Raw genomic sequence first — 25,927 nt, forward strand, 5'->3', positions numbered from 1 at the left:
ATACACACACATGCACTCGTGTGAAAACACACACGCAGACACTGTGGGCTGTGGTCAGGGAGGGTGAGAGGAGAGGAAAATAATTCCCATACTTGAGCAGAGCTTGGCTACTACCATCCGTGTGATGGTCGATGCAGATTGTTTTACTGTGTAAAGTCTGTTTGTTTGGTCTGATTTTCAGAGGAAAATACTTTGGTTTTAGGACTCCCATGTCAGAGGACTGTCTCTTGCCTCCCGGGTTCGAGGGGACGATCCTGTCCGCAGGAGGGGCCCCCCGCTCAGAGTTGAAAATGTGTGACGTAGTCACAAACACGACCTGGTGGAACCGAAAATAATAAGGGTGCCTATTTCGTCGCTTATACACATCGGTTAATTACAAGTGAAAACTACATCGGTCATGCCTGAATATCATGAATCCTCCCCTCGATATGCCCTTCTGTCGCCCCGTTGTCAATGTGTCATTAATCCTTAGCTAATATATATGTTATTAACGTGACGCTACTTAATGTGTTCATAAAGAACACATACTTTTGTCTACTCACCCTTGTTCAGCATTGGGGGAAAATAGGGGATATATTTGACCTATTGTAATGTCAACCGTGACAACCCAACGTCTTCACAGCTCGCGGTAACTATTCATTCTGTTAAATCCGATTCAGTGTCTTCCATCTTCCCGTTGGAAATGCCTGAGTCTCTCTCGGATGTGAACGTCCTCTCGCCGAGATGGTTTCCCTCTTTCTCCATGACCCTGCTTGTCGACAACGATCCATGGGAGAGCCTGCTCGAGTCTTTACGCTGGTGATGTCGCCTTTCTCCTGGCGGTATACTCCACGGGGATACCCGTCAACTTCAGATCCTCAAGCCGCCTCGTCTGCATGCTCGTATGTAACCGGGCCATTTTCCAGAAATACCCACATTTTTGCTGGGTCTGGTTGTTTGGAAGTGAATACCCTTCTCTTTAAGTGCTTTCCTAATGGGGGCAGATTCTTTCCTTCTTTTCAGTATCTCTCCCGCGTAGTCATGATCAAAGAACACTCGTTGGCCTTGGAAGTTAACAGGCTTTTTCCAGGTTGCATGTAAGACTTTCTCTTTGACTGAGAATTTTAGGAACCGTGCTACTATGGATCTTGGTGGGGCGCCACTGAGGGGTTTTGAGGCCAGAGCTCGGTGTACTCTCTCGATTCCCAGGTCAGTGTCGTCTTCAAGTATGCCCTTGAATAGACCCTCCACGAATTTGGGCATAGAGTATTTTTCTGCGCCCTCTACTACGTTTTAAAGTCTACTGTTGTTTCGACGTGAGAAACCTTCGAGTTCTGTCACTTTTGCCTGTAGCGCGTGTTGACTGTTCAAGTATTTCCTTGACTGCTGAGTTCCATGTGTCTGTTTCCCCAATGCGCTGTTCTGCGTCCCCCATTCTTGTAGATATGCTGTGAAGTTCTAATTAGTTTTCTTCCAGTTCCTGGTTAATGTCCTTCTTGAACTCATTTAGTTATTTTCTTACATCTTCTCGAAGTACCACTCGTAAGCCTGTGAGCGCCTCTCGCAATTCCCCCTTCATCACCTCATTCAATGAGGGTTCTTTTGCTGCTGCTATCTTATTTGCGCTAGCATTAGCCATCTCGGGTTCATCGATGATTATATCTTCTACTGTCTTGTTACGGGCTGTTGTTGTAGCTCCGCGATCTTTTCCTATTTTCCCCTTTTCCATTTTGCGTAAGTTATTATAATGCTCAGAGTAAATACTTGAATTTAGGGGGGGAATACCCAACCGATGTGCAGTACGAAAAACTAGGCAGCCATTTTCCAAGTTAGGTCACCGGAAGCCCAGACGTTACAGTTCCGTGTGATGGTCGATGCAGATTGTTTTACTCTGTTTGTTTGGTCTGATTTTCAGACGTTACAGTTCTGTGTGATGGTCGATGCAGATTGATTTACTGTGTAAAGTGTGTTTTGTTTGGTCTGATTTTCCTCTACTGGGACTTTGAGATATGACTATTGAGCTTCAGAATGTGCAATGTGTTCTATTGAAATATATAATATATTGAAGGTTGAATATCTTTTCTGAGAATTTCATGGAAGTGTGCTAATAATAGACATTCCAGTTGAGATATTTGTTTGTAAGATGGATTATATGGGCTTGTTGTTATTGTACTGTACTAAGATCAGTTACGGGCCCTTGGGGGACTGTGAAGGAAAAGCCTGGGGTTGAGTTGTGGTCAGTGGTTCTCCAGAGAGAAGGTCTTTAGCTCTCTGGGGTTTGGAAGAGAGCAGATGGGTTTGGCTGGGCCTTTACTATACAGGGACAAGAAGAGGCCAAGGCTAGCTGTTTTAAAGAGAGAGCAGCCGTGGCCCTCCTCCTCCTCCTTCTTCCTCCTTCTCATCCTTTTCCTCCTCCTCCTTCCTCCTCAATCTTTCTCCTCCTCCTCCTTCCTCCTCCTACTCCTCCTGCTCATAATCCTCTTTCTCATCCACCTTCTCCTTCTCCCCTCCTTAATCTTTCTCCTCCTCCTCCTCCTTCTTCTCCTCCTGCTCCTACTCCTCTTTCTCATCCACCTCCTCCTTCTCCTTCTCCCCCTCAATCTTTCTCCTCCTCCTCCTCCTTCTTCTCCTCCTGCTCCTACTCCTCTTTCTCATCTACCTCCTTCTCCTCCTCCTTCTTCTCCTCCTTCTCCTCCTCCTTCTTCACCTTCCCCTCCTCTGACTCCCCTCCCTCCCTCTCTAATGAGAGCCCTAGTAAAGCCACCCGCCAAGCTGCGCCCAGTGTGCTTACAGTGTGCTTACTCCACACACCCAAAGTTATTTAAAGAGATGACTTTCATTTGAGGGCTATAGTTACATTACTGCACGCATACTGTAGAGTAGTGTTGAATAACCGGAAGTTGATCTGGATCTCATACACTGCTCACATAAACTATACACGGCTACCAATCCCTGCAATATCCTAATGGGATGTTGGTTGTAAAACGGAAGAGTTGAACTGTAGTCTATAACTTTTACCCCCCACACCGTACAACCGTACAGCATAATTGTTTATTTGCTAGTGTAAGTCGACAGCCCTTCCACCCAGGCTGAGTGACGCTTGGGAGCCTGCGTGTGTATCTGAGTCACAGTTAATACGGAGTCCAGGAGGAGAGGAGAAGGCACCATGCTGCATTATAAATGATGCTGAGTGCTCGTTAGAACAGTGTTGGGTTTCTCCATTCATTAATCATTAACACTAGAATCCTTAGTTGCAACATCCATTTTTGGACTTATAAATTAATGATATACACTAAGTATACCAAGCATTAGGAGCACCTTCCTCCCCATACTCAACAGTTTGCCGTGTGTATCAAGAATGGTCCACCACCCAAAGGACATCCAGCCAACTTGACACAATTGTGGGAAGCATTCTAGCACTACCTTCCCTCACTCCCTTTTGCCCTCAGAGTAGCCTCAATATGTCAGGGCATGGACTCTGAGCATGGACTCCTGTAACACAGCCAGGGAGGAGAGGGCTGGAGGGGAACCACACACAAGGGGTACACCCTCCTTCTGACCCTGTGCACAGGCCCCTTATCTCCTCCTGTGAACATAACCCCTGACCACTCGAAGGGGGTACACCTTATCCCAGCACACCCACCTGGTTACTGGCAGTACCACAACTAGCCAGCACTATGCTCATGTGTTCAAACAGTGTACTGTAGCTACCAAACAGATCAAATGTTTTATTTCATTAGCTACTTTCTCTGAGTTTGTAACTAACATCTGATGCTTTATTTATTTATATTTAAAAATGTGGTATTGGTATGCTTTCTGTCGAGTGTTTTGGCACGTATGTAATTGAATTTATCGTTAGTGAACATTTATTAATTTGTCTTGTCCTTCCAGGACAATGGCGCTAGTTTAGCACATGGTTTTTGGATGGATGAGGCAGTAGTCCCCCTTGAGCAACTTTTACTATGTTATTGAAAACACATCTCTTTGATTCTCCCTCAGCATTAAATTGTATTGACCTTTAAATAAAGAAAACTTGTTTTTTTTATATAAGAAAGATATACATGCTTTTTTCCTAAACATAAGCCATCTCTATCCCTACTTCTGCCTCTTTCCCTATCACTTCTTATCTTTCCCTATCACTTCTTATCTTTCCCTATCACTTCTTATCTTGTCCAGCTATCGGCCAATCCTCCCTCTCTTTCTCCCATTCCTGTCTGTATCCCCATATAGAGAGCCAGCTACAGGGTGGATTGATGGTAGATGTCTGGTATCTTCTAACGCAATGGATGCCTATCCCCCCCCCCCCTGGTCTCAGCTGTCTAGCCCACACCATCTTCACTCTTTAATCATCATGCTGAATAACAGCATTATTATACTGAGGAGAACTTTAAAGCATCTGGTTGTAGTTTGTAGTCTGTGTGTGTGTGTGTGTGTGTGTGTGTGTGTGTGTGTGTGTGTGTGTGTGTGTGTGTGTGTGTGTGTGTGTGTGTGTGTGTGTGTGTGTGTGTGTGTGTGTGTGTGTGTGTGTGTGTGTGTGTGTGTGTGTGTGTGTGTGGGTGGGTGGGTGGGTGCGTGTGTATGTGGTTGCGTGTGTGGGTGCGTGTGCGCCTGTGTTATTTTCTCTACTGGCCTTTTAAATTGGAGTGATCCGTCTGTAATTGGAGTGATCCATCTGTAATTGGAGTGATCCATCTGTAATAGAAGTTATCCATCTGTAATAGAAGTTATCCATCTGTAATTGGGAAAAGCCTGATCAATTCAGGATCTGATTTTTTTTTTTCCTGGAGGATGGGAATCAATACGATATGTCTGCCGAAACATGTTTGAAACATGAAACGCTGAGTCGAGTCTGAGGGGGTGAACCATAGGAATCAAATTCAATGCCCAAAGGGCAATCAAATACAAAATACATGTGTATTACAATGCATCAACAATAAAGACATTCGTGTTAAAAGCACTAGTGGAATCCGTTGCATTACATACATTTAGGTTGCATAAATCATTGGGAATGTATTCTAAAACATACCGAACGCTGAGACCCAGTTGAACACGGTTTCAGGGGGGAACCACCCGTAGGAGTGACTGTGGTGAATAACAAGGAAGCACATTGAAATGAAAGTTCTTAACAGCATAGCTCTCCTCCAGCCCATAGAGGATCATGAAATCCCCTATTACGATCTCTCATCCCCTCCTCCCTCCTTCTCTCTTTAGCTTAACATAAACCACATGCAGGACGCTATGGGATCAACTTCAATACACGGTCGGAGGCCAGCGCTCTTCCATCGGGGGCTGATGTACTGTGATGGTGTGTGTGTGTGCGTGTGCGTGTTTGTACGTGTGTGTGTGCGTGTGTGTGTGTGTGTTTGTACGTGCGAGAGATCTGACAGAAGGGGGCCGCAAGTAGTGTGTTTAAGAGCCTGCGTATGTACATGTGTGTAGGCGCTTGTGTGTGAGCATGCACGCGCGTGTTTTATGTGTTGTCCTTTTCTAGAACAATCTTAGAGGGTAAAGTTCAGCTTTACGCTCTCACCCTCTCTCCTTCCTCTGCTCTGATGTTGCTAGCGGTTAGAGCGTTGGGCCAGTAATCCAAAGGTCGCTGGTTTTAATACCTGAGCCGACGAGGTCAAAAATCTGTCGAGGTGCCCTTGAGCAAGGCACTTAACTCTCATTTGCTCCAGGGGTGCAGTACCACTATGGCTGACCCTGTAAAACAACACGTTTCACTGCACCTATTTATGTGACAACAAAACATTATTTGTATTCGTATCATTTTTTTGAATGAACCCTCCCAGCCGTAAACACCACTCCCCCATCGCCCCACACACCCCCGACACACCCATCACCCAGGTCTTTGATGCAGCCGCGCTTTATGTTCAAGGTTGACTTCGAAATTGGACGTCTGTCCATGTCCTGATGTCCAATGCCACTCCGACCTTGCTCGTCCTAATATTTATAGATTTCTTAATTCCATTCTTTTACTTTTAGATTTGTGTGCATTGTTGTGAATTGTTAGACACTACTGCACTTGTTGGAGCCGGGAACACAGGCACTTCGCCACACCTGCAATAACATCCGCTAAATATGTGTGACCAATGAGATTTGATTTGATTTTGATTTGATTTGAAGACATCGGGAAATCCATTCAAAGATGGCTACTAGGGGCAACAGTGAGCACCGATCAAGGAGGCTTGGGTGTAATCCCATGACTTTGGATCAGAAGGAGGTGTGTTCGAGCCCAGTGGTGGATTGAGTTTTTTTTTCTTAACCCTATCCCACACCGTAACCCTTACCTTAACCATTCGGGATAACGCTAAACTTAGCCCTTCATTTTGAAATTTGAGGTTTGGAGAAATGGAACTATACAGAGCAGCAGGAACAACCCTGGATAAACGTCTAATTCCGCAGTGAGACTGTGAGAGCTTGTTGAGGAGGAGGAGGATGAGTAAATCCTGAAAAGAAAATTGAGCGGTTAAAGTCAATATTTGTGTTCTTCCCAAAAATAGCCCACTCTAGCCCCTTTAAGACCCATAATCCCGCAGGGCTTTCAGTCCCGTCCGACCCCTCCCCCACCTGCAGCCTGCAGCTACATCCTGTGGTCGGTGGTTGTGTGTGTGTGTCCTGTGGTGACAGTGTTGGTGGTGGTGAAGGAGAGTTTGGTGCCCCAACTGAGGGGGGGAGGAGGGGAGAACTCTGGATTGCACCCCACCCACCCAAAGTTAGGGGGTCTTTATGGAACACCATCAAGTGCCTTGTCGGGTGAATACCAGAGGCATTACAGCATGGGAGTGGCTGACCAGAAGCATGTGTGTACTAACTGTACATGTGTGGGAGAGAGAGAAAGTGTGTGTATGTGTGTGGGATGAATAATGTGTGACCTAGCATGAGTGTGTGTGTGTGTGTGTGTTTTGTGTTTGCGATGTTTTCCGTGGAACCCCTTTTCAAAACACACTTGTGTCACTTTCCCCCGGCTCCATCTCATTCTCAGCCAACAATAACCGGTGAAAAAACATCCATCCACTGCCAAGGGAGTATCTGTTTCCCATTTCTTTCTCCTCTTCTTTCCTCCGATACATTTTAATAAGATGAGACCAGGGGGGAGTGCCCTACGGGCCCCGGCCAAAAGTAGTGCCCTAGAAAGTGAATAGGGTGCCATTTGGGAAGCAAGCCACATCACTGAGAGGAGAGGAAAACTCGGACACCTCATAAGGTTTCTGTTCTGTACCCAGATTTTCATATATTCAACATATATTGTACAGTGGGGCAAAAAAGTATTTATTCAGCCACCAATTGTGCAAGTTCTCCCACTTAAAAAGATGTGAGAGGCCTGTAATTTTCATCATAGGTACACTTCAACTATGACAGACAAAATGAGAAAAAAAAATCAAGAAAATCACATTGTAGGATTTTAAACGAATTTATTAGCAAATTATGGTGGAAAATAAGTATTTGGTCACCTACAAACAAGCAAGATTTCTGGCTCTCACAGACCTGTGACTTCTTCTTTAAGAGCTCCTCTGTCCTCCACTCGTTACCTGTATTAATGGCACCTGTTTGAACTTGTTATCAGTATAAAAGACACCTGTCCACAACCTCAAACAGTCACACTCCAAACTCCGCTATGGCCAAGACCAAAGAGCTGTCAAAGGACACCAGAAACAAAATTGTAGACCTGCACCAGGCTGGGAAGACTGAATCTGCAATAGGTAAGCAGCTTGGTTTGAAGAAATCAACTGTGGGAGCAATTATTAGGAAATGGAAGACAAACAAGACCACTGATAATCTCCCTCGATCTGGGGCTCCACGCAAGATCTCACCCCGTGGGGTCAAAATGATCACAAGAACGGTGAGCAAAAATCCCAGAACCACACGGGGGGACCTAGTGAATGACCTGCAGAGAGCTGGGACCAAAGTAACAAAGCCTACAATCAGTAACACACTACGCCGCCAGGGACTCAAATCCTGCAGTGCCAGACGTGTCCCCCTGCTTAAGCCAGTACATGTCCAGGCCCGTCTGAAGTTTACTAGAGTGCTTTTGGATGATCCAGAAGAAGATTGGGAGAATATCATATGGTCAGATGAAACCAAAATATAACTTTTTGGTAAAAACTCAACTCGTCGTGTTTGGAGGACAAAGAATGCTGAGTTGCATCCAAAGGACACCATACCTACTGTGAAGCATGGGGGTGGAAACATCATGCTTTGGGGCTGTTTTTCTGCAAAGGGACCAGGACGACTGATCTGTGTAAACGAAAGAATGAATGGGGCCATGTATTGTGAGATTTTGAGTGAAAACCTCCTTCAATCAGCAAGGGCATTGAAGATGAAACGTGGCTGGGTCTTTCAGCATGACAATGATCCCAAACACACCGCCCGGGCAATGAAGGAGTGGCTTCGTAAGAAGCATTTCAAGGTCCTGGAGTGGCCTAGCCAGTCTCCAGATCTCAACCCCATAGAACATCTTTGGATGGTTGAAAGTCCGTGTTGCCCAGCAACAGCCCCAAAACATCACTGCTCTAGAGGAGATCTGCATGGAGGAATGGGCCAAAATACCAGCAACAGTGTGTGAAAACCTTGTGAAGACTTACAGAAAACGTTTGACCTCTGTCATTGCCAACAAAGGGTATATAACAAAGTATTGAGATAAACTTTTGTTATTGACCAAATACTTATTTTCCACCATCATTTGCAAATAAATTCATAAAAAATCCTACAATATGATTTATTTTTTTCTCATTTTGTCTGTCATAGCTGAAGTGTACCTATGATGAAAATGACATGCCTCTCTCATCTTTTTAAGTGGGAGAACTTGCACAATTGGTGGCTGACTAAATACTTTTTTGCCCCACTGTATATGCCATGTGTTTATATACAAGTATATGTACATAGTTGCTTCTGTCCCTGGTTCCCAGCCTGCTTGGTCAAATCCTCCCTTATGGGTTATTGCTGTAGTACAGATTAAAAGGAAGGAACCGTTCACAATTATAAGGTCGTACTGAATCCTAAAATACTTCCCCATGGCAAGCCAGTGTTTTTCTTTTGGAATCCTTCACTTTAGTAAGATAAAATGGGGTGTGTGTGTGTGATCTTTGAACCAGCCAGTGGGTTGTAGTTGAAGTGGCCTCTGGCTCGGGTTGGGATGTGTTTGGTTATATGTTTTAAGAAAAAACTTGACTCTGCTTCACCTCATACACACTTGGACAGCATCGCCGAAATCTATTGTAAACACGTTATAGTTTCAGTGACATGCTTCACTCATTTTTTGTTTTGTTAACACTGCATTTTATTTGACAGTGATTCCCCCTTGTGTTTCCTCTTTATAGACGAACCGCGCCCTCTGTCGTCACAGTTTAATGGGGGACCTCTGCTGGCCCTGCCTGGGCCCCTACACCCCCTGCCTCCCCTCTCCACCTCTCCCACCACCGACTCCCCCCTTGCCCCCTCTGTGTGTCCCATGCTGACCTCCCCCACCCTCACCCCTCCTCCTCTGCTCCCCCAATCCTCTGACTCTCCCCTGGCTTTCGGCACCACCAACCCAGACCAGAGTGGTGGTCCGGTGGCCCCTGTTGCTCCCGGGGCCCCGGCCGGCCCAGAGACAGAGGAGGACAAAGCTAAGAAACTCCTCTACTGCTCACTCTGCAAAGTAGCCGTCAACTCCCTTTCACAGCTGGAGGCTCACAACAAAGGTATGTAAATGTATGTATGGACAGTGACCATCTTCAGGTTACTAATCTCGGAGGGGACACTTGGCAGTCCTCTGAATAGTCAGTACTTAATGGAGAATTCCTTACCAAAAGACCTGGGCTAACATAGTGTTTGTTTTCTGTCAAATACTTTGAGAGCTTGAGATTTAGCCTGTGTGGAGTGCCAGATGAAAAAAATAAAAGATTTCGACTCAGATCGGATCTCCTCTACCCATCTGCCTGGCCTGTGTCACCCTCATCAACACGGCCATTTTCATTTTATCCAGCACTTAGGGAAAATAAAATCCAAAAGGGGTAAGCGTTTCAAGTTCAAACACAGATGAGGGTGCTTCTACAACAAAAGTATCTTGATGACCAAATAAATCAAAGGCGCTAGACTCTAGCCAAGCATATAACCTCTTCAACCAAAAGCTTCCTTCCCAAAATGGTTTTACTGTCGTGTCTGATCCAACATGCCCCGAGTAGCATATTTCTCCTCTTCTTCCTTCCTGTTTCTACACGTCCTCTATCACCCAGCCAGCACAGGCCTACACAGTCCAGTGACAGAGCAAATACGCCTTGATAATAATTCTCTGAAAGGTATTGAGTCTCCCACTCAAACATTCATGATGTATCTTGTGATACTGTAAGCGGATGCAGCAGAAAGCTGTTCTCTGTTACCCCAGGCATTCAGCCTGAATAGGACGCCGAGAAAGTCCTGTTAATGCTGGTAGATGAGGCCCTCTTAATGCTTCACCACTGGAGGAGTTTCTTTAAGCCTGTAAAACCACAAAGCTGCTATGAATCCAGACCTGGGTTCAAATAGTATTTGTTTCCTCTCAACTCCATTCAGCCACAAACCTTCCACTCAGTCTCAGTGGCTTTGTTTGTAACCTGGGAAGCAGTTAACTTGCCCTCACTCCCTCTGTGTTCTGATTCATGTCACACACACGCGCGCGCACACACACACACACACACACACACACACACACACACACACACACACACACACACACACACACACACACACACACACACACACACACACACACACACACACACACACACACACACACACACACACACACACACATACACACACACACACACACACACGTCTCTACATATCACCATTACCACGCCACAGCAGTAAGGCAGTGTTGTTAAGGGAATAAGAATAGCCTTGGACCACCAGTCAGCCAGACATGATAATACACATCAATGAACAGCTTAATGTAGATTTAGTGTCCACCAATGGAAAAAGGATCACTGATATCATTAGAGTAACCTCTGGAAGGCTTTTTGTAATAGATGTTTGATTGAGCCCCAGGGGCAGGACACAGTGATGAAGGAATGAGATAAGATTGCTAGTTGATCGTGTAACAGAGGGCTCCCTCTCATCTCTTCTTACAGTATGCATGTGCACTCAAGCACTAATTAAGTACGTACATGCAAACTCCCACAAAGATCACTTACGCTGCACAGACAGATATTAAACCAAAACAGAGATAAAGACACTCAGACGTGTGTGTGTGACAGCGACAGTGCCTGCAGTTCAATCTGGGCAGAGTAGCTGCACAAATCAACACACAATCTGGAAGCAATATTGTCTCTTTCCCCAAATAACGTTAAAGTCCACAGACAGAGAGACAGACAGTGTGGCTCGCGGTGCAACGAACATCACAGACAGAGAGACAGACAGTGTGGTTCGTGATGCGACTAATATCACAGACAGAGAGACAGACAGTGTGGCTCGCGGTGCGACGAACATCACAGACAGAGAGACAGACAGTGTGGCTCGCGGTGCGACGAACATCACAGACAGAGAGACAGACAGTTCGGCTCTTGGTGCGACGAACATCACAGACAGAGAGACAGACAGTGTGGCTCGCGGTGCGACGAACATCACAGACAGAGAGACAGACAGTGTGGCTCGCGGTGCGACGAACATCACAGACAGAGAGACAGACAGTGTGGCTCGCGGTGCGACGAATATCACAGACAGAGAGACAGACAGTGTGGCTCGCGGTGCGACGAACATCACAGACAGAGAGACAGGCAGTGTGGCTAGCGGTGCGACGAATATCACAGACAGAGAGACAGACAGTGTGGCTCGCGGTGCGACGAACATCACAGACAGAGAGACAGACAGTGTGGCTCGCGGTGCGACGAACATCACAGACAGAGAGACAGACAGTGTGGCTCGCGGTGCGACGAATATCACAGACAGAGAGACAGACAGTGTGGCTCGCGGTGCGACGAACATCACAGACAGAGAGACAGGCAGTGTGGCTAGCGGTGCGACGAACATCACAGACAGAGAGACAGACAGTGTGGCTCGCGGTGCGACGAACATCACAGACAGAGAGACAGACAGTGTGGCTCTTGGTGCGATGAACATCACAGACAGAGAGACAGACAGTTCGGCTCTTGGTGCGACGAACATCACAGAGAGACAGACAGTGTGGCTCGCGGTGCGACGAACATCACAGACAGAGAGACAGACAGTTCGGCTCTTGGTGCGACGAACATCACAGACAGAGAGACAGACAGTGTGGCTCGCGGTGCGACGAACATCACAGACAGAGAGACAGACAGTGTGGCTCGCGGTGCGACGAACATCACAGACAGAGAGACAGACAGTGTGGCTCGCGGTGCGACTAATATCACAGACAGAGAGACAGACAGTGTGGCTCGCGGTGCGACGAATATCACAGACAGAGAGACAGACAGTGTGGCTCGCGGTGCGATGAACATCACAGACAGAGAGACAGACAGTGTGGCTCGCAGTGCGATGAACATCACAGACAGAGAGACAGACAGTTCGGCTCGCGGTGCGATGAACATCACAGACAGAGAGACAGACAGTGTGGCTCGCGTTGCGACGAACATCATAGACAGAGAGACATACAGTGTGGCTCTTGGTGCGACGAACATCACAGACAGAGAGACAGACAGTGTGGCTCGCGGTGCGATGAACATCACAGACAGAGAGACAGACAGTGTGGCTCGCGGTGCGATGAACATCACAGACAGAGAGACAGACAGTTCGGCTCGCGGTGCGATGAACATCACAGACAGAGAGACAGACAGTGTGGCTCGCGTTGCGACGAACATCACAGACAGAGAGACAGACAGTGTGGCTCGCGGTGCGACAAACATCACAGACAGAGAGACAGACAGTGTGGCTCGCGGTGCGACGAACATCACAGACAGAGAGACAGACAGTGTGTCTCTTGGTGCGACGAACATCACAGACAGAGAGACAGACAGTGTGGCTCTCGCGGTGCAACGAACATCACAGACAGTAAGACAGACAGTGTGGCTCGCGGTGCGAAGAACATTACATACAGAGAGACAGACAGTGTGTCTCACGGTGCGACGAACATCACAGACAGAGAGACAGACAGTGTGGCTCGCGGTGCGACGAACATCACAGACAGAGAGATAGACAGTGTGGCTTTCGCGGTGCAACGAACATCACAGACAGTAAGACAGACAGTGTGGCTCGCGGTGCGAAGAACATTACATACAGAGAGACAGACAGTGTGTCTCGCGGTGCGACGAACATCACAGACAGAGAGACAGACAGTGTGGCTCGCGGTGCGACAAACATCACAGACAGAGAGACAGACAGTGTGGCTCGCGGTGCGACGAACATCACAGACAGAGAGACAGACAGTGTGGCTCGCGGTGCGACGAACATCACAGACAGAGAGACAGACAGTGTGTCTCTTGGTGCGACGAACATCACAGACAGAGAGACAGACAGTGTGGCTCGCGGTGCAACGAACATCACAGACAGTAAGACAGACAGTGTGGCTCGCGGTGCGAAGAACATCACATACAGAGAGACAGACAGTGTGGCTCGCGTTGCGACGAACATCATAGACAGAGAGACATACAGTGTGGCTCTTGGTGCGACGAACATCACAGACAGAGAGACAGACAGTGTGGCTCGCGGTGCGATGAACATCACAGACAGAGAGACAGACAGTGTGGCTCGCGGTGCGATGAACATCACAGACAGAGAGACAGACAGTTCGGCTCGCGGTGCGATGAACATCACAGACAGAGAGACAGACAGTGTGGCTCGCGTTGCGACGAACATCACAGACAGAGAGACAGACAGTGTGGCTCGCGGTGCGACAAACATCACAGACAGAGAGACAGACAGTGTGGCTCGCGGTGCGACGAACATCACAGACAGAGAGACAGACAGTGTGTCTCTTGGTGCGACGAACATCACAGACAGAGAGACAGACAGTGTGGCTCTCGCGGTGCAACGAACATCACAGACAGTAAGACAGACAGTGTGGCTCGCGGTGCGAAGAACATTACATACAGAGAGACAGACAGTGTGTCTCACGGTGCGACGAACATCACAGACAGAGAGACAGACAGTGTGGCTCGCGGTGCGACGAACATCACAGACAGAGAGATAGACAGTGTGGCTTTCGCGGTGCAACGAACATCACAGACAGTAAGACAGACAGTGTGGCTCGCGGTGCGAAGAACATTACATACAGAGAGACAGACAGTGTGTCTCGCGGTGCGACGAACATCACAGACAGAGAGACAGACAGTGTGGCTCGCGGTGCGACAAACATCACAGACAGAGAGACAGACAGTGTGGCTCGCGGTGCGACGAACATCACAGACAGAGAGACAGACAGTGTGGCTCGCGGTGCGACGAACATCACAGACAGAGAGACAGACAGTGTGTCTCTTGGTGCGACGAACATCACAGACAGAGAGACAGACAGTGTGGCTCGCGGTGCAACGAACATCACAGACAGTAAGACAGACAGTGTGGCTCGCGGTGCGAAGAACATCACATACAGAGAGACAGACAGTGTGGCTAGCGGTGCGACGAACATCACAGACAAAGAGACAGACAGTGTGGCTAGCGGTGCGACAAACATCAAATCAAATTTTATTTGGCAGATACACATGGTTAGCAGATGTTAATGCGAGTGTAGCGAAATGCTTGTGCTTCTATTTCCGACAATGCAGTAATAACCAACGAGTAATCTAACCTAACAATTCCAAAACTACTACCTTATACACACAAGTGTAAAGGGGTAAAGGATATGTACAGTACATAAAGATATATGAATGAGTGACGGTACAGAGCGGCAAAGGCAAGATGCAGTAGATGGTATCGAGTACTGAGAGTATGAGAGTATGAGATGAGTAATGTAGGGTATGTAAACAAAGTGGCATAGTTTAAAGTGGCTAGTGACACATGTATTACATAAAGATGCAGTAGATGATATAGAGTACAGTATATACGTATGCATATGAGATGAATAATGTAGGGTATGTAAACATTATATTAAGTCGCATAGTTTAAAGTGGCAAGTGACACATGTATTACATAAAGATGCAGTAGATGGTATAGAGTACAGTATGTACATATGTAAACATTATATTAAATAGCATTGTTTAAAGTGGCTAGTGATATATACATTATACAATATACATTACATACAGAGAGGAGCGATCAAGGTTAAGGATGGATGTGTATTCAACCGTGATCATACGTTTACACAATGGTTTCCTTTCTGTGTTTTTGTCTATTTTCATGTTTAGAAACTTCTCCTGTCTGTTTGCGTAGTACTTTAGTTAATTGTAAACATGAGTCAAGCTCGGCTCGCAGAGCACAAGTGAAAAACACCCCGAGGGGGTTCGTCCATTGTCGGCCCAGAATAGAACAAAGGCAGTAACAAAAGTGCACATTTTTGTCCACACGTGAAACCAGTCACTACAGACATTGCCCCCCCCCCTCCCCCGACAACCTCCACTCCCCATGTTCTCCTGCTGTAACCTCTAACTCACTTCTCAAAGCTCAAAGATTGATCGAACAAGTTAAAGCCTGCGCCCCAAATGGCACCCTTTCCCTTATATAGTGCTCCACTTTTGACCAGGGCCCATAGGGAATAGGGTGCCATTTGGGATGCACATAAACCCCTCAGTCAGACAGAGTGCAACCAGACTGCTTGGTGGTTTGGGATTGGGGGAGGACGGGGGAGGACAGCGGGGGAGGAAGGAGTGCAGGCAGGGGTGGCAGAGGGTAGGACATGACTGGAATTTTTCAGGCAAGAGCAAAACATGCAATTAATTATAGGAACTATTTTGGCACAACGTCGTCAGTGCTGTCTGTCTGTGTATTCCTAACCATTCAAAAAATGTGAACACTCATATTTCTGCTCGTGAGAGGCAGCTCACAGAACATACTTCACCATGCTCTTCCATTCTTTCAAGACCTAAAGCTACGCACGAGTCGACTTCAATGTATAGATGTTGTTCTAGACAGTTGACCCCTGTAAGACATTACTACAACCACCCACATGACCTCTCAGTCAAGCTAACCCGAACCCAGAACATTGAATTAGCTACCCTAAGAGAACAGAGAGATCTAAAGATGTGTTTCCGTTCGGTGCCAACGTCATTGCTGACAATGCAGAGATCCTGAAAAACACCATCTTATGTTACGTCCAAAAGTAACACTTCTGTAGACGACCAGCGTTACCTTATCACTGTGGCCCTCTAGTGGCGAATATATTACACTACACCTCCCAGTCCCACTCCACTAACTGAACGTGTGCTGAGTTCTCCTTCACCATATGCTGTTCTGTGGTATGAGGGAAAGGATTCCAGGTTTACAATGGGTGATGAGCTCTAGCAATTGCGATGGGGTTAGCATGAGCCACATAAGAGTTCAGCATAGCGTACATGTTAGTGTTCTTGGGGGTGATGTCATCCTGAACTGAAGACTTATTTTTGTGTCTTGACCAATCCCTTTGTGGGATTGTTAGACACCATTTTCTTTAAGTCAATTAAAGAAAGTGTGTGTGTGTGTGTGTGTGTGTGTGTGTGTGTGTGTGTGTGTGTGTGTGTGTGTAGGTACCAAACACAAAACTATCCTGGAGGCTCGCAGTGGGCTGGGTCCCATTAAGGCGTACCCTCGACTGGGCCCCAAACTCCCAGGGGAGCTGGGAGGGGGGCCGCTGGACCCCAACACTCAGGAACGCACCTTCCACTGTGAGATTTGCAACGTGCGGGTCAACTCCGAACTGCAGCTCAAGCAGGTGAGAGTGATGGAAAGAAAGGGCGGGGCATCATACTGTATCTTTTCTTTCCTCTTAATCTCCTAACTAGAGACTACTGGTTTTGTTTACCTATCATTTGTACCTTATATATTGCAGTTAGGCTACTTAGTCCAGAGCTCAGCTAGTTCAAATTCGCTAAACCCTGCCTTGTTAGCTCCACCATTACCCTGATTATACCTATTCAGATCTGCAAACGTTGAAGGGTTAGGGAGTTAGGGAGTAGATTGGGACCGGCTGTTAGAGAATTCAAGAGGTCAGAGTTCAACACTACCTGTCTGTCTGGCTGGCTGCTGTCTAACACTGCACCCTGTCTTTCTCTCGCTCTCTCTCCTAACCTCTCCCCCTCTCTCTTTGTCTCTCGCTCTCTCTCCTAATTTCTCCCCCTCTCTCTTTCTCTCTCACTCTCTCTCCTAATCTCTCCCCCTCTCTCTTTCTCTCTCGCTCTGCAGCACATATCTAGTCGAAGGCACCGGGACGGAGTGGCAGGGAAACCCAACCCACTCCTCAGCCGACACAAGAAGCACAGGGGGGCTGACCTCACGGTAACTTTTCACCTCTACGACCACTATCGTGCCAGGGCTAGATCAGATTATCGTGCCAGGGCTAGATCAGATTATCGTGCCAGGGCTAGATCAGATTATTGTGCCAGGGCTAGATCAGATTATCGTGCCATGGCTAGATCAGATTATTGTGCCAGGGCTAGATCAGATTATCGTGCCAGGGCTAGATCAGATTATCGTGCCAGGGCTAGATCAGATTAACGTGCCAGGGCTAGATCAGATTAACGTGCCAGGGCTAGATCAGATTAACATGCCAGGGCTAGATCAGATTATCTTGCCAGGGCTAGATCAGATTATCGTGCCAGGGCTAGATCAGATTATTGTGCCAGGGCTAGATCAGATTGACGTGCCAGGGCTAGATCAGATTATCGTGCCAGGGCTAGATCAGATTATCGTGCCAGGGCTAAATCAGATTATCGTGCCAGGGCTAGATCAGATTATCGTGCCAGGGCTAGATCAGATTATCGTGCCAGGGCTAGATCAGATTAACAACTGGATCAGCCTGATTAAGGCTGGGTAGTAATTTGGGACGCGAGGGGGATGGTAGATCAGTGATTCTGTGAAGTTCAAAGGGCATTGTTGTCTATCTCAAACACGCAGACAGTTAATTAACGAGAGGAGGTTTGGCTGTCTCCTGAGTAGTCAGTACTTAATGGTAAAGTAGATTCAGAGGAGGCTGCTGGGAGGAGCTGCAGGAGGACGGGCTCACTGTAATGGCTGGAATGGACTCAATTGAATGGTACCAAACAAATAAAGACAACGCGTTTGTCTCCGTTCCATTAATTCCATTCCAGTCATTACAATGAGCCCGTCCTCCTACAGCTCCTCCCAGCAGCCTCCTCTGAGTAGATTCCGGCTGGCTGGAAACATAGTTTGAGTAGAAACCTCTGTGTTGTGAGATCAAAGAGGTTCAAACTGAAATGCAATTTCTATATCTGTTCCCCTGAATCCCTTGTGTTCACCTTCTGCCACTTAAACGTTGTATCCGTCTCTCCCTCCCTCTCTTTCTCCCTCGCTCTCTGCCTCTCTCTCCCCTCAGTCCTCTCTGACCTTCTCTAAGGATCTCTCCAAATGTTTGGGCGCTGGTCTCTTGCCCAGTCCCCTGGCGGTTGCCGCAGCGATGGCCGCCGCCGCTTCCTCAAACCACCAATTGGCTCAGCTTCGCGCCGCAGCGTCTTCCGTCCACCACCCCTCGCATCACCACCACCACCACCTATTACAGGGCCCGCCTCTCAGCCACGCCATCCTAAGACCCGCCCCCGGACCCATGCGTACCTCCCACGGGCCAATCCTCTTCTCTCCTTACTGACTCCACCCCCCTCCACCTCGGCCAGTCAGGAGCAGCCACTCCAAAAGCACACTGTGAAGAAAATAATCAAAATAAACGACAAACAGCAATTGATAGGTTAAACAAATCATGGGTGAACAAATCAAACGTAAAAAACATCTAGAGGAGTAGAAAAGAAAGGGAAAGAGGGCACCCTGACCTGAAACTCTCCCTCCATCTCATAGACTTGTGACTGCGAGTGATCGACTGATGGAGAGAGAGAGCGAGAGAGAGAGAGAGAGAGAGAGAGAGAGAGAGAGAGAGAGAGAGAGCGATAGGAGGAGCGATACACAGTATGCATTGGATAGACTCCCCTGTTCGTCTCTCACCTCCCCACCTCCCTCTCCCCCACACACTGTGAGATCCATCACTGCATACAGCGATAGAACAAACTGATGAGACTGATCGCGCACGCACGCACACACACGCACACACGCACGCACGCACGCACGCACACACACACACGCACACACACCCCTCCACTGCAGCTAACTATTCCAGTGCAGTATGTGCTGGGCCACACTATAAGTATGTATGGTTTCCTCATCATTCTGGTCTAACGTGTACTTAGTCTACTATTCACCTCCACCTCTTCCTATGCACCTCCAAACCAAGAGAATATTGTTACTATAGTATGCCAGTACAGTAGGCTAGCTGCTTTTCAGTGGTCTTCTTCTTAGCTATTATAAACGTGTGTAGCCATGTATAAGTATAGCAATATTCCACAATACTGTACATTTCTCCTCCCGCTCTCGGGGGCACAAACGAAACAGGCAACCTTGTTCCCCATTTGTGGGTGACCCCTAGGCTCTCTTCCTATTGGTGGACCTATAGGGCCTTGTTAGAGTATTACTGTGGGTGACAACAGGATTGGGATGGTCACATCTTGATGTGGGACGCGTGGGGGCGGGGCAGAGGAGAGAAGAGAACAGGACTGTAAAGGTGATTGTGAAAAAAGGTGCTATCTAGAACCTAAAAGGGTTCTTTGGCTGTACCCGTAGGAGAACCCTTTGAAGAACCCTTTTTTGCTTCCACGTAGAACACTTTCCACAGAGGGTTCTACATGGAACCCAAAAGAGTTCCTCTAGAACCAAAAAGGGTTCTCCTAATGGGGACAGAGTGTAGGGTAATTATGGGGGAGAGAAAGGAGAGAGGGGTAAGAGAGGAGAAAGGGAGCAGGACTCTGGGGTACTTTGTGGCAGGGCTAAGTGAGAGGACGACCAGTGTGGGTCACTGGATATCTAGACCCAGAGGCACTGTGGAGGAGGCGGAGACACGCTGGCGTTTGAAAATAGATTGTAACAACAAAGATGGCTGCGGGGGGGGGGGAGTGTGTCAACCACCATAACGATCACAGCTAAACCTCTCCACAGGATAGGAGAGCGCGAGAACAGAGAGAGGAGCTAGATCAGAGGAGGCATGCGTTGGTTCATACTGCCCCTTTAACACAGTAACCTGGAACCTTGCCATATACTCTAACTGGTATTCTAGCATCTACTACTCAGTGAGACCGCAATGTGAGTCTTAGTCCTCAAAGTACAACCACACGATAGTCTGTTCTCGTGTGCGTTTGTGTGTGTCCCCGAGAGCGTGCGGAGAGAATGATTTGTGTATCTGTGATAAAGCACAGGGTTCCGGATTCCATCCACCTATGCAACCCCCCCCCCCCCCCCCCCCATATGAACTCCATACAGTGTTGGTGGTGTGACCAGTGTACAGTATCTCTACATAGAGTATCTCCCTGTATGTCTCCCTGTCCTTCTCTCTGTTTGGGGCCTGTAGTTCTGGGGTCCGGAAGGGTCAGGGTCTTCTCTTATGCATCACTGGATCGACCCCCCCTCTCTCTCATCCTCTTCCATCCGGAGGGTTGGTTTAAGGCTACATAAGGGCAACAACGGGACCGCGAACTTCCAAACGATCTCTACCAGATCCCCCGAGAGAGACAAAGAGCGAGAGCGGCACAGCGAGATGGAGCGAGAGCGAGAGAGAGAGAGAGAGAGCGAGAGCGAGAGGAGGGCGAGAGAGAGAGAGAGAGAGAAGACACTGAACTTAAGTGACAACCACCCCGGAGCACTAGCACAGCAAGGTCACACGTAGTGTATTTAGGACAGGCCTGGGATACCCTGCCCAGCCCTCTTTCTTTTGGACTTCCACGCCTTCCTGTCTTTAAACGGAAAGCCATGCAATGCTATGTGTATTATTTCACCGTGACTGATCAGTGTTTAGTTCTGTTGTGTTTTGGGTTGGTTGGTTCATCTCCATAGTTACCTACACAATTATAGTGACGTTCAAATAATAATAAATACAACATCTATTTAGGAGGGAATGGTTGGAGACGGGTGGAAGTGAGACGGGTGGAATATTTAGGAGTTGGTAAGATACCGGATGCAGAGACTGAGACTGTGCTGTCCACCTACAGTAGGCTACCTGAACTGAGAATTAGACGAAGAGAAGCCTGCCCTGCTGAACACTGCTGTAGCACTGGGCCGTGTTCACGGCGGCCTCAAAACGGAGGAAAACTAGCCCGAAACGGAGCTGAACAGGGCGGTACTACCTGAACTCGTCCAATAAGAAACGCCAGGCGTTCGTTTTCTGTTGCAAAAAGTGCCCTAATGAACACCACCCCAAACGGAGATGTACACTGCCCTTCCAGCGAGAAGCAATGTGTTCTAATGTCTTACCTTTGATCGGAGAGTTAACTTGTTGTTGTTAAGCGTAAACAATGTGTTGTACACTACAGGGTAATGTACAGTGAACTCTGGGTCTTAGATGTGTTTAAATGCATTTTGTCCCGGTCAGGTCACATGGTCGAGTCACATAGTCAAACTCAACCATAGTAAAAGACATGTAAAACTCCTGGTCCTATGAATGGGAAACGTGCCTGATAATAGGCCTTTTATGTTCGTCCACAGAGGAGGTGGCCTGCAGAGGGTACAGTAGAGAAGCCCAATACGAAATGGACCCCTAGACCCTATGCACTTGCAGCGATCTCAGCGGATTGGACACAACAATGCCATCGAGTCAATCAGTCGACCAGATTGCGCTACTACCATATTGTGTATTGAATCATCTTAAGATTTCTTCAAGTGCATAGGTTGAAGGGTCTAGAGGTCGATTTGGGACAGGGCCGGAAGAAGGACAATAAAGAAGCGGTTTAGGGAAGAAGGGCCATTAATATTAGAGGGGTCTAATCCAACGGTAATTATGGCTGTGGTCCAATTCTCTGACCTACCCAAGTGTGCAATCCTACACCCACCCTCGTGGATTTAAAATTGACTGGTGTAAGGAACATGGCGTAAATCATGCTTGCAAAAATCCAATGCTTTTAAATAAGGGGGTGTGAACAAGTGTACACTTATGGGTGAAAGAGAGAGAATTGGAAAGCAGCCAATCTCTGCTTGGGGAACGGTACGTACACGCCAGGTAGCTGGCATTAAAGTTGATCTGACAAGATGTTTTCATTTAGTTTGGACTTTTTTGTGTTTTTGTTGCGTTGTGTTCCATTTTCGTGTGTGAGAAATAAGGTTGAGTATTGAGTAATAAATCCTGATATGACAGAATACATGATTATATCAATGCCATTATGTAAGAGCTGACTCAGTCAGTTTATCCACCAATGTGCTCTTTTGGTTAACTTGATCTTAATCCTGATCTTAAACTTGATCTTGACTTGGTGGAGACGATTTCCTTTGTAGTGAAGTTAAAAAGTGTACTTGGAGTAGTGCTCTTGTTCATGTTGGTGTGTAATCATTATGTCTGCGTCCCAAATGGTACACTAAGCCCATAGCGCTCTGGTCAAAAGTAATGCACTATATAGGGAATAGGGTGCCATTTCAGATGCACCCTGTGTAACATTGTGTGTGTTGAGACCTGCTCTCCCCACTCTCCACCAATCAGAGACCAGAGAAGCCATGGCTGGAACAGAAGTGGCCTATCACGATATACAGGAGACAAACCTTAACCCAGGCAGGGTGGCCGACCACAATAGAGGAGACAAACCTTAACCCGCCCACGCAGGCACAGACGTTAAGCGATTGTTTCTTGATATAAGGTTGACGAAGCATCATTAACAACCATGACCCAACCGATCAGTTCAAAGGGTTTGATTCTGTCACTGTTAGATCCATGAAGTTGAAATTCACATCTATGTTCATATCGTAGTCACCTCAAATGGTACGTACATCCTCATGTAATTATTCAAACTGTTGAACATATTTTCTGAGCAGGTGTCCTGGTAGCTGTGTGTAGGCTCTTAGCCTTATTCCATCCTTATTAATCACCAGAGGCAGAGAATGCTGCCCAAATGGCACCCTATTCACTATGTACTGCCCTGGTCAAAAGTAGTGCACTTTATAGGGAATAGGGTGCCATTTGGAAAACATCCAGAGAACGATAAAGATGGAGACACTTTGGTGAAACCGTGTCTTGCCAATAAAGTACTTTTTTTGAATTTCATTGTCAGAGGGGACAAGTAAGAGTTTGTATGTCGAATTGTAGCAATACCCAACTCATACTGGCTACTCTTGTTTATTGCAATAATAATAAATAAAAAAAAATGAACCAATAAAATACATATGTGAGTAAAATATTATAAATGTAATTTTAAACAAAAAAATATACTTTACGAAAATGCTATTGGTGTCTGTCGAGAGAAACGAATGGTGAAAAAAAAAAAAAATCTATGTCAATAAATCAATAAACTGAAGAAGGAAACCTCCGCAGCTTCCTTGTGTGAGTCAAAGCCGTCCCCGAGTTCAAAAGACACAAGGCTCCACCTTAACTTGAACGGTTTCAATAGAAAATACTCCGCGGGAGATGACATACCTTTGGGCCAGGGTCAAACCTATTGCAATATATAGGACCGGACATAGACATATATCAGGCACGATATACAATGAATGTCACCACACGTAATTGACCAGCTCACCAGCACTGTCATTATATCCTTAATGCATGTCGGCTCCGCTATTTCATCATCAGTAGAGCCGTATGTTTAGATATAAATAAATATATGTCTCTGATCATCACATCAGATATCAAATGATGAAATTCTAGAAGGTTCAATTCCTATGGATTCTGGAATGACGAAACATTCTATCTATTCTAGAGCAGTACATTCTGTCGCTGAATGTCCCAGCTTTCTCAGAATGGATGGCTTCATTTTCATTAGATATTTTTATTTATGGCGGCCTACCAAAAGGCAAAAGGCCTCCTGCGGGGGGCTGGGATTGAAAAAAATAAATATATATATAAATATAGGACAAAACACACATTGAGACAAGAGAGACAACACTACATAAAGAAAGACTTAAGACAACAGCATAGCATGGCAGCAACACATGACAACACAGCATGGTAGCAACACAACATGGTAGCAACGCAACATGGTAGCAGCACAAAACATGGTACAAACATTATTGGGCACAGACAACAGCACGAAGGGCAAGAAGGTAGAGATAACAATACATCACGTAAAGCAGTCACAACTGTCAGTAAGTGTCCATGATTGAGCCTTTGAATGAAGAGATTGAGGTAAAACTATTGAGTTTGAGTGTTTGTTGCAGCTCGTTCCAGTGCCTAGCTGCAGTGAACTGAAAAGACAGGGATGTGTGTGCGTTAGGGACCTTTAACAGATTGTGACTGGCAGAACGGATGTTGTGTGTGGAGGATGAGAGCTGCAGTAGATATCTCAGATAGGGGGGAGTGAGGCCTAAGAGGGTTTTAGAAATAAACATCAACCAGTGGGTCTTCCAGAGATTACCAGTTTACAGAGGAGTATAGAGTGCAGTGATGTGTCCTATAAGGAGCATTGGTGACAAATCTGATGGCTGAATGGTAAAGAACATCTAGCCGCTCGAGTGCACCCTTACCTGCTGATCTATAAATGATGTCTCCGTAATCTAGCATGGGTAGGATGGTCATCTGAATCAGGGTTAGTTTGGCAGCTGTGATGAAAGAGGAGTGATTACGATAGAGGAAACCAAGTCTAGATTTAACTTTAGCCTGCAGCTTTGATATGGGCTGAGAGAAGGACAGTGTACCGTCTAGCCATACTCCCAAGTACTTGTATGAGGTGACTACCTCAAACTCTAAACCCTCAGAGGTAGTAATCACACCTGTGAGGAGGGGGGCATTCTTCTTACCAAACCACGTGACATTTGTTTTGGAGGTGTTCAGAACAAGGATAAGGAGAGAGAAAGCTTGTTGGACACTAAAAACGCTTTGTTGTAGAGCATTTAACACAAAATCCAGGGAGGGGCCAGCTGAGTATAAGACTGTATCAGCCGCATATAAATGGATGAGAGAGCTTCCTACTGCCTGAGCTATGTTGTTGACATGCCAGAGGATTAGTAGTTCTTACAGTGGGCCTCAAGCCTGCTTATATAGACGGATACTGTAGCTTGGCTGCTGATCACAAGCAGGACGAACAGCTGGTGCCCTAGACTCAGTTGTCTGATGTAGAGCCACCATCCCACCACTAGATAGAGCCAGTGTTATGTACTATTCAATCGTCATAGTGACAGCAACATTACTGGGTCTTCTGTAGTTCACTTGGTAGAGCATGGCACTTGTAACGCCAGTATAGTGGGTTTGACCCCGGGACCACCCATACGTAAAAATGTATGCATGCATTATGTAAATCTGATTGACCTTTTAGATCACAATGACTATATGGACAGGAAGGACCTGATCCGAGATCAGCACTCCTACTCTGAGACGATGTACAGACCCAGATGAAGACATGCCTTGATGGTCAATAATGTGACCATTATGTTGACAGAAAGCAGATGGTCACTAGCCACTCTGTCTTTATAACCAGGGTATTGGAAGACACAGTAAAACTAAACGACCGGTACTAATACAGTAGGTACAGTACAGGCCTAAAACATTAACACATCTCTATTGTAAATCTCTACAGTTGATCTATTTCCATCATACTAACAACAACATCCACTCACACACACTCTCTCTCTCAAACACACACACACAGCTTGGTGATGTACCTTCGCAACAAGTCACATGTATTTACATTAGTTTTTATTTTTTACAATTGCTGACAAGTGTTTACCTATACTTAAGACTTTCAAAACACTAACTATTGACGGCATTAAAAACTGCATTACTTTTCCTGTTTCACTTCTACCTGCATACAATAGACAATATGACATCCCCTGTTTTTGAGAATTCACTTTCCTTTCACTGTACGCCACTCTACATTTTTTTTTGATTGAGTGTCGAATGAGTGCATTTTTAGGGCAACATACT

General features: G+C 46.6%; 1 protein-coding gene across 4 annotated transcripts in view; it reads left to right on the plus strand.

The window, feature by feature from the left end:
* znf385a (zinc finger protein 385A) overlaps positions 1-23,378 on the plus strand; it is a 120,758-nt gene extending 97,380 nt beyond the window's left edge. For 3 of the 4 annotated variants that reach the window (XM_090202770.1, XM_036946870.2, XM_090202772.1), the window contains exons 5-8: positions 9,300-9,662; positions 16,569-16,753; positions 17,224-17,316; positions 18,374-23,230. In XM_090202770.1, the coding sequence (XP_090058896.1) occupies positions 9,300-9,662; positions 16,569-16,753; positions 17,224-17,316; positions 18,374-18,643 (911 nt within the window). In that variant the 3' untranslated portion in view covers positions 18,644-23,230. Of the gene's footprint in view, positions 1-9,299; positions 9,663-16,568; positions 16,754-17,223; positions 17,317-18,373 lie in introns of all 4 variants that reach the window. The other variant, XM_036946872.2, reaches the window with a different exon arrangement.
* The last annotated feature ends 2,549 nt before the right edge of the window (positions 23,379-25,927 follow it).

This window comes from Oncorhynchus mykiss, chromosome 16, assembly GCF_057628025.1.
Source record: "Oncorhynchus mykiss isolate SJ-2025 chromosome 16, ASM5762802v1, whole genome shotgun sequence".
Lineage (NCBI taxonomy): Eukaryota > Metazoa > Chordata > Actinopteri > Salmoniformes > Salmonidae > Oncorhynchus > Oncorhynchus mykiss.